This window comes from Pimephales promelas, chromosome 2 (genome assembly GCF_988280905.1).
Source record: "Pimephales promelas chromosome 2, fPimPro1.hap1.1, whole genome shotgun sequence".
In the NCBI taxonomy this organism is placed as follows: domain Eukaryota; kingdom Metazoa; phylum Chordata; class Actinopteri; order Cypriniformes; family Leuciscidae; genus Pimephales; species Pimephales promelas.
The window spans coordinates 11658715-11671821 of NC_142770.1; the positions used below are offsets into that span (position 1 = coordinate 11658715).

A 13107-nucleotide genomic window follows, 5' to 3' on the forward strand; every position below is an offset into this window, starting at 1 on the left:
CAGATGTTAATACAAGGCACGTTAAATATGCTCTCTGTCTTTGTGAAATAACACTTCCCTGCTCGATTAATGTCATACGCAGGCAGGCTAATATTAGGATAAGATTGTCACGTTTCATGCATATTTCATCTCCTTTCTAAACATATGTCAGGCAAGCCAGGCTCCTCGCTGCCAAGAACTGTGAAGTTGTTCCAGAAAGCTGTCCGCTCTGTTCCTCTGTTCTTTGGCTCTGAAATTACCTTTGGAAACCGACGTGTCCGCTGACTCAGACACTATCACACTAGGTGTTATCATCGCTCGCCATACCCTGCTCTTTTTCTCTACGTCGAACTCACAATCCCTCCCTGTTCTTTCCACTTCTGTGATTCTTTTCTATTAAAAATACATTTCTGATTCATTGCCCTCAAGGTGTACCTCACATGGCAAAAGTTTCAAATATCCCATGTTTCTCATTATTCCCAAAGTATTTGTGATATTGCGGCGGATGCTTTCATTTCATGTGTCCAGTCTCCAACAGTCCTTACGTTGACTTCGCCCCAATGCAATGCTCCACTCCAGCGCCCCAGACTGGCTTTTATGTTGTTAACGAACAGGAAGTTGAGACACTCATTAGGATGGAATCAGCAAGGGCTTGAGCTTCGCCCCCTTTTAGAAGTTTTTAATTGCTTTAAGAGTAACATGAGAGTTCAGCTCCTGGATCTTCAGCATCATTAGATGTTGCTTCCCGCTTTCCTTTCATGACTCATTCGAGGTTTTTGAAACATTCGTTTGAGTGGCCTCTCTACTGTCTGGTATTACAATCTATAAAAGTCAATTTATAATTGTGGAAGATGCTGTCAGTCGCTTTTGATGCTGTGAATAACCTGAAATACAATAGAATATAACTAAATATTTAATTTCAGTTAGATAACTGTGAACTGGGAAGTAGTTTTCTGACACGTATGGATATTTTCACATTTGATTCCTATTTAAATCTTTGCGTGTGGCAAAGCCGGCTTTTTCACGTTCTAGCTGAGCACGTTGACATGATTATTAGTTTTTTATTTCAAATGTTACATTAAATTGTAAGCAAATGCTCATAGCAGCATTCACACCAGGGCTCATATAATCTGTCATTAAATAGTGCATGCGACACTGTGAAAATGACTTTTTGTTGAATAAATTAGCATATGTCAGCCGTGCCATGAAGGCTATCCACCCCTAAACCCTATCCATTATTGGGAGCCCGATGGGGCCATGCGCTAAGTTTGGTGGCTATGCAAATAGCAATGTACTCTCCTGCTCCCTGTAGTCATTACTTTCCTTTGTATTGTTTTCACCCACTCATTTCCTTTGTTAAATGGTCCTCACTGAGAACATTGAGTTGTAAACAGGATCCTTGTCAGAAGCGGCTGGTCCCCCAAAACAAGCCCACTGATTTATACCAGAAAGGTGGTTATTTAGCTGTCTCATGGTGTTCTGAGGTAATTACAGTGGTTGAAAATGAAGAAAACGGGATTTTTGAGAAGTATCCCCCATTTTCTGCTATGCAAATGAAGGCTGAACACAAACGTCTCTCACAAACAGGGAAACCATTTCAACTCTCCTTTGCGTTAAGCCAGCTAGCAGACTGGAGGTAAACAACCTCATTAGCTGAGTTGTTATTACAGCTGATCAGCACAATTCATGACTCGCAGATAACGCGGCTCCTCGTGGGGACATTAGGTAAACTCTCTGGGCTGATACTGTTGTTCATTTGGCTGTGTATTCATGTGTGTATTTGCTGTAAGGGTGATCAACAACAATTAGCCGTAGCTCTGTGGAATAGCAATGTCAGAGGAGACACTAATGCAAACTTGGTGTCATTTTCTAGGCCTGTTACAAATTAGATATACACATCTACATTTTACATTTATTCCTTCAGCAGACGCTATTATCCAAAGCGACTTACAAATGAGAACAAACGAACTCTAGTCAGGCCAATCACATCGTGTATAGAGTCGGTGGGCGGGTTTAACATGACGGCAGAGTTGCGACAGTTCCGCGGCAATTCCCTGCTACTTAAAAAAAAAAAGATGGTTGGTTGCTGCCGAACAACGCTCTTTCAAAACGGCTTTGGCCGCGACTCTGGAAGTTCGAGTTAAGCTTTTCTTTGAAAAAAAAAAAAAAAAAAAACGGCGCTGAACGGCTTCTCCGTTGCTCTGGTTGGTTGTAGCGCTATCCTATTGTGTGCAGAGGGAATTTGAAAGACAAACGTTTATATCGCCCTTCAGATTGAGCTCTGCCAATAGTGTGTTCCCAGACCCAACATCTTAATGTGGGTCTGGCTTGTCAGGCTAAGTTAACTAACAATAGGACAACAATATGAAAGTGCGACAACCCTTCCCAGTTTAATCTAACGCAGTGTGTGTACTTTTTTTTAAAAAACATAATAGAATTGTACAGTTGAAGACTGGAAAAATGTTGTCTGGTCTGATGAGTCTCGATTTCTATTGAGACATTCAGATGGTAGAGTCAGAATTTGGCGTAAACAGAATGAGAATATGGATCCATCACGCCTTGTTACCACTGTGCAGGCTGGTGGTGGTGGTGTAATTGTGTTTTCTTGGCACACTTTAGGCCCCTTAGGGCTAATTGGGTATTGTTTAAATGCCACAGCCTACCTGAGCATTGTTTCTGAGCATGTCCATCCCTTTATGGCCACCATATCCCCATCCTCTGATGGCTACTTCCAGCAGGATAATGCACCATGTCACAAAGCTTGAATCATTTCAAATTGTTTTTTTGAACATGACAATGAGTTCACTGTACTAAAATGGCCCCCACAGTCACCAGATCTCAACCCAATAGAGCATCTTTGGGATGTGGTGGAACGGGAGCTTCGTGCACTGGATGTGCGTCCCACAAATCTCCATCAACTGCAAGATGCTATCCTATTAATATGATGCCAACATTTCTAAAGAATGCTTTCAGCACCTTGTTGAATCAATGCCACGTAGAATTAAGGCAGTTCTGAAGGCGAAAGGGGTCAAACACAGTATTAGTATGGTGTTCATAATAATCCTTTAGATGAGTGTGTGTGTGTGTGTGTGTGTGTGTGTGTGTGTATACATACAGTATATACAGTATGTACACGGTATATATTTTCATATATGTAATATGTGTACACACACACACACACACACACATTTTTGATTCTTTTAGGAATTAGATCAAATTCCTAAAGAAATGGGTCACGGCTTAATGACCAGGGGGAAATTTGGGTCCCATGGCCAAAAAATTTGAGAATTACTGCTTTGTTTTGATTAATTATTCACATTTAGAGAAAAATATGGCTTTAACAACTGTTTACTGAAAGGCTCTTTGGGGAACCCAAAATGGTTCTTTTATAGCATCTCTTTTTAAAAAAAAAATCATTTTCGAACCTTTATTTTTAAGATTGTAGAACCTTCCCATTACACAAACGGTTCTTTATAGTAGAAAAAGGTTAAAATGTTCTGCACACTATGAAAAAAACCCTATTCTTTTTAGAACTGTTCACTGAAAAGTTCTTTGAGTAACCAAAAATGGTTACTCAATGTGCTGATATATGTCAATTCACCTAATATTATAATGCAATTTACGCTGATGAGTGTGAGGATGCTGGGAGAACATTCTGGGCCAGGCTGTCCCCTGGTGGTTAGATTTACTTATTGCAGTTTGCTTACTAAGACGCTTAACTTGAACAAATAAGGCTCAAGAATGCATTCAACAGGTTTGAATTTTGAGAGATTTTAAGTGAAGCAAGATTTCATTGCAGGCCAGAAACAGTTTTAAATACTGGAAACATTACGACATTACGAGGTTTTAGATACCTGTGTTCTGATCCCTGGAACCTTTCTGAGAACTTTTGAAATACAGCCATCAGGATTTCCCCGAATAGGTCGTTGGGGACGGAAATATCAAAAGCGCTAGACTCGGCTGAACTTTACAAATATCACTGTGTCACAGTACGCCAGGAAATCTCCCCTGCAAACTCGGCTTGACGGCTGTGGAGCTCTCTTGGAGACGGTAAATGCCAGAAGGCCGGGAAACTCCATGCCGAGGGTTACGGCAATGATCAGAGCGCATCACCCGACCCAAGAAAAGACTTGGTGACCTGTTGCATTTTAAGTGACCAAAGACAAAAATATGGCTGATGTAGTACAGACCCTATTAGCTCTGTACATGGCCCCAAAAATGTCAAGCACATACAGATTGTTCAGACGACTAGCTCTTTTTTTTTTTGTGGAAAACTCAATGTTATTTTTTCTGAAGAGTGAATGAGAACTAGAGGGTTTCAGATAGATGCTTTGAATTGAAATGAAAAAGGCCTCATTCAGCCAGGGAACTTCATGTACACGGTTGACAGAACTCAATAATGTGTAATCATTTTTTTGTAAATAGTTCTTTCTTCTGTTCCTCTGGTGCCTAAAGCAATAGCAGACAACAGACACAACACAAACAAACCTGTTGTCCTGGAAACACTGTGGAATATTCCTCGGGGTGAAATACTACAATAACTAATTGCAAAAAGACAGAAAGGTATGGAGAACATTAAACTCTGAGGAAAATTAAAGCCATCAACATCCTATAATGATGTGGCATGTCAGTGTTGTTTTACTATTATTCATGTCTTATTATATTATTTACTAATACTTTAAATAAGGTTTTCTTTTTATTTTTCAGTTTTCTTTTATTTTTGTTAGTACTTATTTTACCATAGTTTTAGACTACAATCAACTTAGATGTCATTTTAACTTAAATTACATTAAACTGACCTAACTTAGTTGAATCTTGTACACTGTAAAAAAAATATTTTCATGAGTTGTTATCACAAAACTATTTCTTTTGTCAAATCAACTTAAATAATTTATGTAGTTCCGATAACATAATATTTTACGTTTCTGATGATTAAATACATTTTTCCATTTCAATGAACTTACATTTTTAAGGCAGCCAGGTTACTTCATTTTTTAAGTTAAACCAACAATATTTTTTTACAGTGTATAACTTATAAAAAAGTGGCAAATTGCTTAACTTATTTTTGAGTTAAATCAATGTAAAAACATATTTTGTCATTACAGTGTAGTAATTTTATTATTTTTTTGGTTTTCCATGTAATATTTATATTTTATTTCAGCTCTATTTCATACCAAAACAATTCAGTTAATATTCATTGAAATATAACTTTTTTGTGCCTTGGCTGCTGTTGTTCCTCAACGCATCATTATCTTTCTAATGTTGAAAATATAAGCTGCATGGATGTATATACTTATAAATAAATAAATGAATGAATAGGTAACACTCATTAAAAAAATTAACACTTTGAAGTAAGATTATATTAAACACTAATGCATTAAGTATCATAAACTAACAAAGAACAATTTCTACAGCATTGATTAGTATAGGATATACCGTATAAAAATACTATATTGTTCATTTGTTCATAGTGCATTAATGTTCATTTATAAAACTTTACTATCAAGATCTTGACAGCGCTTCTGTGTACTTCCAGCAGAGGGCTCTGATGTTATGACCATACAGTAGGTTACTGAAAGGCTCTTTGTGTTTTAGATGTGAAATAAGGGCCTGGATTTTACAGATACGTTGTGCTCCCATTAAACTCACAGTAACATAAGCTCTAAGTACGGCTAAACAGGCGCCATGCCTGGAATGGATGGCATGTGTAATACAATGTGCTCAGAATATACACGTAAACGTCAGGTGGTGTATTGCAGTCTTTGGTTTCCATGTAATCAAACCCACCCTTTTTTTATCTCGTCACTTGTTAACATTCATGTCGAAACATGAACATGATTTATTTATCATCCCCACTGGCAAGTTTATACTGTGCGTGTCATGAGCTCTTTTTCAATGCAATTTGTTTCTTTGTCTGACTTTTGTAGTAAAGCAGAGGTGGCGACCGTTGAGATGGAGCTCCTGAGGGACTATCGCTTTGGGCAGCAGCAGCTGATTGAAATATGGGGCCATGCTTGCGCTATTGCCGTCACCAAGGTTTGTCCGACACGAGAACATGAATTACACATAGTATAAAGTGGCAGTTAACGTGTTGAAATCCTGATTCTAATCCTGCATACAAGCATCACTGTGATTTAGACAACTCTGCATTTACTGCTCTTAGCATCTGTCTGCATTTGCCCAACTTCAACCAGTTCTCTTTAGAGACGAGGCCCTGCTGCAAGTGATGATGATCTCGCTGTTTCTGTAGAGGGTTTGACCGCATCTGTAGCTCTGGGGGGTTTCTTATGAAAAAGGGGTGAAGAACGATCCAGAATAGTAATCCAGTATTTTAGATTCCAAATAGACACAAGAATTATATGTTTATTCATATATTATATAAGTGCAATTTTTTTGACTGATTTTATCCTGTGATTTTTGCTAGTTTTATTGCAATTATACAGTAGTACTATCACAAATGGATGAGAGTGTGTTGCTGCCTCAGAGTAAATAATAAAAAAGTAATTGAGAATTTTAATGTTTAATTTAATGTCACAACTGAGTAGCAAAAAGTCGTAATTATGAAACTCTTCTGGGGAAATAAATTCACAATTATGAGAAACAAAGTGACTGTGAGGTTGCAATTCGATTATTAAAAATATAAAGATATAAATGTGCAATTACAAAAAAATGCGCAATTTAGAAGCAAAAAGTCATTTTTATTACGATAAATAGTTGCGGTTCTGAGAAAAAAGTTGTGAAACATTGGGAGAAATAAAGGCGGCAGTCCCTCACGGTCGACTGCAGCCACACATAAAACAACACAACATAAAATCAGGCCTATTCCTCTCTCCACCTTCACTGTCATCGCTCCTCCTTTATGCTTCTGCCCCTTTGTGAGAGATACGAGACCGGTGCGTCGCACAGGTGTCGCTCATTATCAATCACGCCACCGGCCTCGCGCCGTTCTCCCACTGCCCTCGACCTCGTCCTGCTCGCCACTGTCACAATTACAAGAAATGTCGCAATTAAATAGCAAAAAGTCATAATTATGAGATAGTTGCAGCTCTAAAAATAGTCACAATCGTGAAATATAGCCACATTGTGAGGTATAAAGTAACAATTTCTGAGATAAAATTTTGCAATTATATGAAATATAGTCACAATTACAAGAAATGTCATAATTATGATTTCCAAAAAAATAATCGCAATTGTAAAAATATTATGAGATATATATAGTCATTTCTGAAATAAACATAGGATACAAGGTTGCAATTATGGGACAAAATATGGCAGAACAGGCTTCCATGCAAAGAGGCTGCAAAAATGGGGATTTTGCTTTTTTGTGGGATCATGTTATATCTCGTCAAATTGCCGTGAGCACAGTAAAAATCCCACTTTCCAACTTTAACCAAAATCCCACTTTAACTTCTGCTTAAAAATCCCTTGTGACAGATCCAATGCACCATCATGGATGGTGTTGAAAGTCTCTCGTCTGTGTCCGGCCTGCAGTCAGGCTGTCTCAGGGCCTTACGTTTCAGGGCGGCCTAAGGCTTCCGATAGAGCCAGGCCAACCCAAACCAGACTACTGCGGTCACCATCCCATCTGGATTCAGTCAGGCTGACAGGCAGCGCGGGGCTCCTCTTGACCTACCTGAGAGTCGGTTAAAGCCCAAAATTGTTTCCTGATTTGGCTTGTGTGAATTTTCAAGCGCTGTTAGAAGCGTTTTACAGACTGAACCTTCCACCGCTCAAAGGCTCCCGGTCACCAGCAGTCGCCGCGGTTAGCATCAACAAAACTTCCTGTGCTGTGACCTCTGTGAGGTAGCCATAAATCGCAGCTAAAGAAAACATGCCAACTAGTAGCTGTAAAACAAGCATTACATCAGCGAGTGTGTGTGTGAGGGGGACGAAATCTCGGTTGAGTTTTACCACATTGTGATTTCACAACCAAACTATCCATCACAGTGGACGCCAAAATCAACGTCATCCGTCTACATCGGGGGGATAAGGGCTTTGGCGTTGAGCTACGTCAAGGCTGATGTCTGTGATCATTCTCTGCTTTAGATATCAGGAAGTTATTTTTATCACTATGGCTCATAAAACGCTCTTTGTGTGTTGAGTAAAAAATGCAGACTGACGTGACTCTGTGATCTCTCTGTGTTTGCCCTTTATCTCAACATGACTATACGATAAAATAGAATAAATGAAAGATGTTAACACAGTTATCCACAGAAATTAGTCAATAATAAAATAGATGTACGGAAAAAATTATAATAATTATAAACAAAGGATTTTTTTTTCCTAAAAATGATTTTTGTCTGTTTTTGATTCCGTTTTAGATGTCAGTTTTTGTTATTTTCATTCTATCATTGTTGATTTGAATTGAGTTTTAGTTTTAATTTTAGTATTTTAGGGCTGCCAAAGTTAATTAAGAGTAGTGCAGGTATGATGTCACAACCCGTAAAACTAATTCGCCGCTGGTTTGGTTTCTTCGAGATTTTTCTGTTGTTTTACAATGTTTTTTTTGTAATTTATGAGTAAAATAAGGTCTGTGGTAAACATAATTTGATGATACTTTGACGTTTTTTTTTACAAAGTAAATTACACTCGCAAACTTTGAAACAGTTATTCAAAGAGTTAAGTAACTATATAAGAACATTTTGGATTTGTGTTGTAGAACAAAATGTTAATGAAATGTCAAGTTATGTTTACCATAGTCTCACCCTCAAACATCAAGCCCACAGACCATTGGCTGAACGTCTGATTCATATGGCGACACTTAGCTGGAAACACTTCAGGATTTTTGTAGTCGTCATCTGATTGGATGGATTCTCCAGTGTATGAATTCTACACAAGATGCGTGTGTGTTGCGTAAACATGAACAAATCAAACTGTGATTGGTTTCTTATACACGTTTTGTTTTCAGACAGTTTAATATAACTTTCAAAAAGTACTGTCACTGCAGCTGTCACATTTACTAGACAACAAGAACAATCCTCCGTAGACTAGACCGTCCAATTTAACAACGCTCAGTCCAACCTTCGCAGCCTTTGAAGGATGCAGACGCTGAATTGGAAAACAGCTTAGAGACTTTATGAATTTTTTGTTTGTCTTTGAACTTCTGTCTTTGTGGAAGCTCTGTATATTTCTATGGCATCGCCGTGTATTTACTTATTGTTGAGTTAACGAAAGTTATCATGAGCTGTGTACTGTTTCAAGCAGATGTCATAACAAATGTCAGTTAGACCCGGAAGATTTTAAAACGAGCGGTTCATTCATAAATACGCAAGACCTTACCTTCATGCTGTGGAATAACAACCCAAACTTACCCAAAATGCAGAACACAGAAAGAGCAGAGTTGAAAATGGGCAAATGGGAATTCTTTGAATCCTCACTTCAAATCCCCATTTTACTTTAAATTTAAAAATCACTCAATCGTTCAATTCTGAATTAAACACAGCGCTAGTGTTTTTGTGTGTCACGTTAAGGGTAAAAAAACTGCAAGGCTAATTAGTCAAGACCTCTCTAGAGAGCTCATTTGCTGGAGGCATGGAAGCGAAATCTAGGGGTTGAGTTGCTCCGAACAGGAGCAGATCAGAGCGGCGGTCTCCAGAGTCCTGGCAGGAGTTGATACGACGGAGAATTCCAGCACAGCTGCAGCAGACTTGTAAAAGAAATGAACAGTGAATCCACTGGCTACGGCTCACAGGAACACACTATTCCATGTCATTTTCCAGAGAAGAAGGAATGGACAGAACAGAGATGAAGTGAGAGGTTATTATTTCGTGATACGACACATACTCGCTTGAGCTTCATGTGAATTGACTGTCCATATCACATGGTTGAATCTTCAGGAATTATTCATCAGTATACCGAAGCACTAGCAAAGAACTCAATCCATTACATTTCGACAAACTGATGACTCAATAACCAACAACATGACTGTGAGCAGATGATGCAAACTGGTTTTATGGTGCAGAATTTCTGCATCGGGGATTTTTTCTAGTTGATTTTGACAATAAGACCGCCTTGAAAAGGGTTTCGTACTACTTTAGGAGACTACTAGGGAGCATATTGAGATACCTTCCATGTGTATACTGTTAGCGGGCAAATTATAAAACTACAACACACATTTTATCAGTCTTGTGAAAGCTACTTTAAAAGTTGTTGTTGACAGAATACTTAAAAAAGGACTTCAAATCTGCTCAAATCTGAAAATGATTTCCATCACCATTTGAAAACAGTTTAGCTACAGTTCCTCTACTGAAAATGGAATTGAATTAACAGCTTTGCTACTTTTAAGCAAATACTGCCCACTATAATCAATTTCATTGACAAGCTCAGTTTTGGCCAATGGGAATTTTTTCGAATCAGATTCCTCTCAAAGTAGCAACAGATGAAGACAGACGTTCATTTTCCACACTCGGATGTGTGTTCAACTCTTGTTCACCCAGCATTGTGACTAAGAAGCCCAGCAATGATAATGTAATCTAAACTTCATCAGCTCGCTAATGGAACATCCATGTCAGCTGGTAATTTCTCTCCAAAGTGCCATTAGCTTCATTAGCGTCTGGCTTCTTCTCTTTCTTGGCAGTCTGCAATTACGCCCACAGTTGTGCCGAGGTTCCATATTTCAGCCACGGTTAATTGGACATGAATGAAGCAGGCACATTACCTTAACTAAGATATGCACCAGGTGGATGAGTAACACATGTCCTTACATGTAAAATGTTAAAATGTTTTAGAGCATAATATGCATAAGCGATGAAGTACGGCATTTGCAGTCTGATTTCCCTAAAGAGCACTTGCTCTGTGGCCTATCATAACATTTCTGTATGTTTAAGTATGAGCAGCAAGGCATAGCAACAGCTCAACCAATGGCATGCGTTTGGGGCGTGGCTATGTGTTTTGTTGGTTCCTTCGTTAATGAATAACTACACAAGAACTAATGAGTAACACAATATTAACAATCTAGTAACTAGTATTAACTAACAAGAAACTCTGATTAACAAATTAGTAAGTAATAGCGCACAGACGAAAGTGGTAGTTCACTATTAAGTTATCAATAACTACTATTTTTTTTAACACTTCCCAGAGAACTACTGAAAAGTTTATTAATAATCTAGTAACTACTATTAACTAAAATAAATTCTTATTAACGAATTAGTAAGTAATAGCTCACAGATGAAAGTGTTACTAGATACTTCTGTGGGAATTACTAATTATTTGGATTCGTATTATAAAGTGAAGATCATTGGAACTAACTAGTAATTACTCAAGTGTTACTAGAGACATTTTCTAAAAGTATACTAAAGTTCACCAAAAATCTCAAACGTTTGCACAAATCATCATGTAGTAACACTTGAGTAATTACTAGTTAGTTCCAATGATCTTCACTTTATAATACGGATCCAAATAATTAGTAATTCCCACAGAAGTATCTAGTAACACTTTCATCTGTGAGCTATTACTTACTAATTATTTGGATCCGTATTATAAAGTGAAGATCATTGGAACTAACTAGTAATTACTCAAGTGTTACTACATGATCTAGTCCTGATTTGTGCAACCGTTTAAGATTTTTTGTGAACTGTAATACACTTTTAGAAAATGTCTTTAGTAACACTTGAGTAATTACTAGTTAGTTCCAATGATCTTCACTTTATAATACGAATCCAAATAATTAGTAATTCCCACAGAAGTATCTAGTAACACTTTCATCTGTGAGCTATTACTTACTAATTTGTTAATAAGAATTTATTTTAGTTAATAGTAGTTACTAGATTGTTAATAAACTTTTTCAGTAGTTCTCTGGGAAGTATTAAAAAAATAGTAGTTATTGATTAGTTAATAGTGAACTACCACTTTCGTCTGTGCGCTATTACTTACTAGTTCGTTAATCAGAGTTTCTTGTTAATTAATAATAGTTACTAGATTGTTAATATTGTGTTACTCATTAGTTCTTGTGTAGTTATTCATTAACAAAGGAACCGTATTCTAAAGTGTTACCTATGCATAAGCGATGAAGTACGGCATTTGCAGTCTGATTTCCCTAAAGAGCACTTGCTCTGTGGCCTATCATAACATTTCTGTATGTTTAAGTATGAGCAGCAAGGCATAGCAACAGCTCAACCAATGGCATGCGTTTGGGGCGTGGCTATGTGTTTTGTTGTCCAATAGTACATGGAAATAGCCTGGATGCCAGCCGAACTTACAACATTTGAGGTTGGGAAGTTCAGACTTGATCTGTTCGGATCAATCAAATTATCAGGGCGGGCTTTATATGATGATTGACAGATGATCAAAAGTAACGTGATTATCCATGTCACCAAAGAGCGCTTGGATTGAATTCGTTTATAACAAAGAACAGCTGCCGCTGGAGAATTTAGATGTGTAGTTTCAGCCATCGCATCCGTTATAGACAGCGCATTCGTTTTAATGGAGGAACAGAGAACGGCGATCAAGTCATTTGTCGTTCGGAAAGATGTTTTTGCCGTCCTTCCTACGGGATTCGGTCCATCCAATTAAGTGCAGAGACATTTTCTTTCTTGGTTCGGGTGAAACACGCCCCATAATCACAGCCCAATGGAGCAGTATCAGACTCGAATCTGAGTATGACGACGTCAGGCTAACATGGATACCTATTAATTAGACAACAATTCATATTTTAGCAATTCTGTTTCATAACACAGAAAATACACTCTTCACCTTTAAAGACTTAGTTTTGTGAGTGTGTTTAGAGTTGGACACACTGTGCAGGCTTAGTTTAGAAAGCGTGTTATTTTAAGCCTGCAGCCTGTGGTAATGTCTCCTCAGATTTTTACTATTTTACTGTTGCTGGGTTATTGTGATGAACATTGCCTCTCCAAATGCAGATATAGAGCAAAATGAGACATCTCCCTGCCCTGTTTAACTGTGTCCCTCTCCTTTGTCTCTCCCCAGGCGTTTCCTTTGAGCTCTTTGAATAAAAAGCAGCCCACCCTGCTGGTTGTTTGTGGTCCTGAGCAGAACGGCTCTATCGGTCTGGTGTGTGCCCGCCATCTGCGTATATTTGTAAGTATAGAACAGCATGCCAAAGGGCACTGAGACAGAATGGATTCTGACAGGGTGTATTTGCTTTCCTATAGCACGTTTCTGCTATTATTG

General features: G+C 38.1%; 1 protein-coding gene across 1 annotated transcript in view; it reads left to right on the plus strand.

Annotated features, from left to right (window-relative positions):
* The window catches only part of yjefn3 (YjeF N-terminal domain containing 3), a 36911-nt gene that overhangs the window by 17489 nt on the left and 6315 nt on the right, over window positions 1-13107 (plus strand). Inside the window, exons 2-3 of the mRNA XM_039682121.2 lie at window positions 5907-6015; window positions 12904-13014. Of these exons, the coding sequence (XP_039538055.1) occupies window positions 5907-6015; window positions 12904-13014 (220 nt within the window). The remainder of the gene's footprint in view (window positions 1-5906; window positions 6016-12903; window positions 13015-13107) is intronic.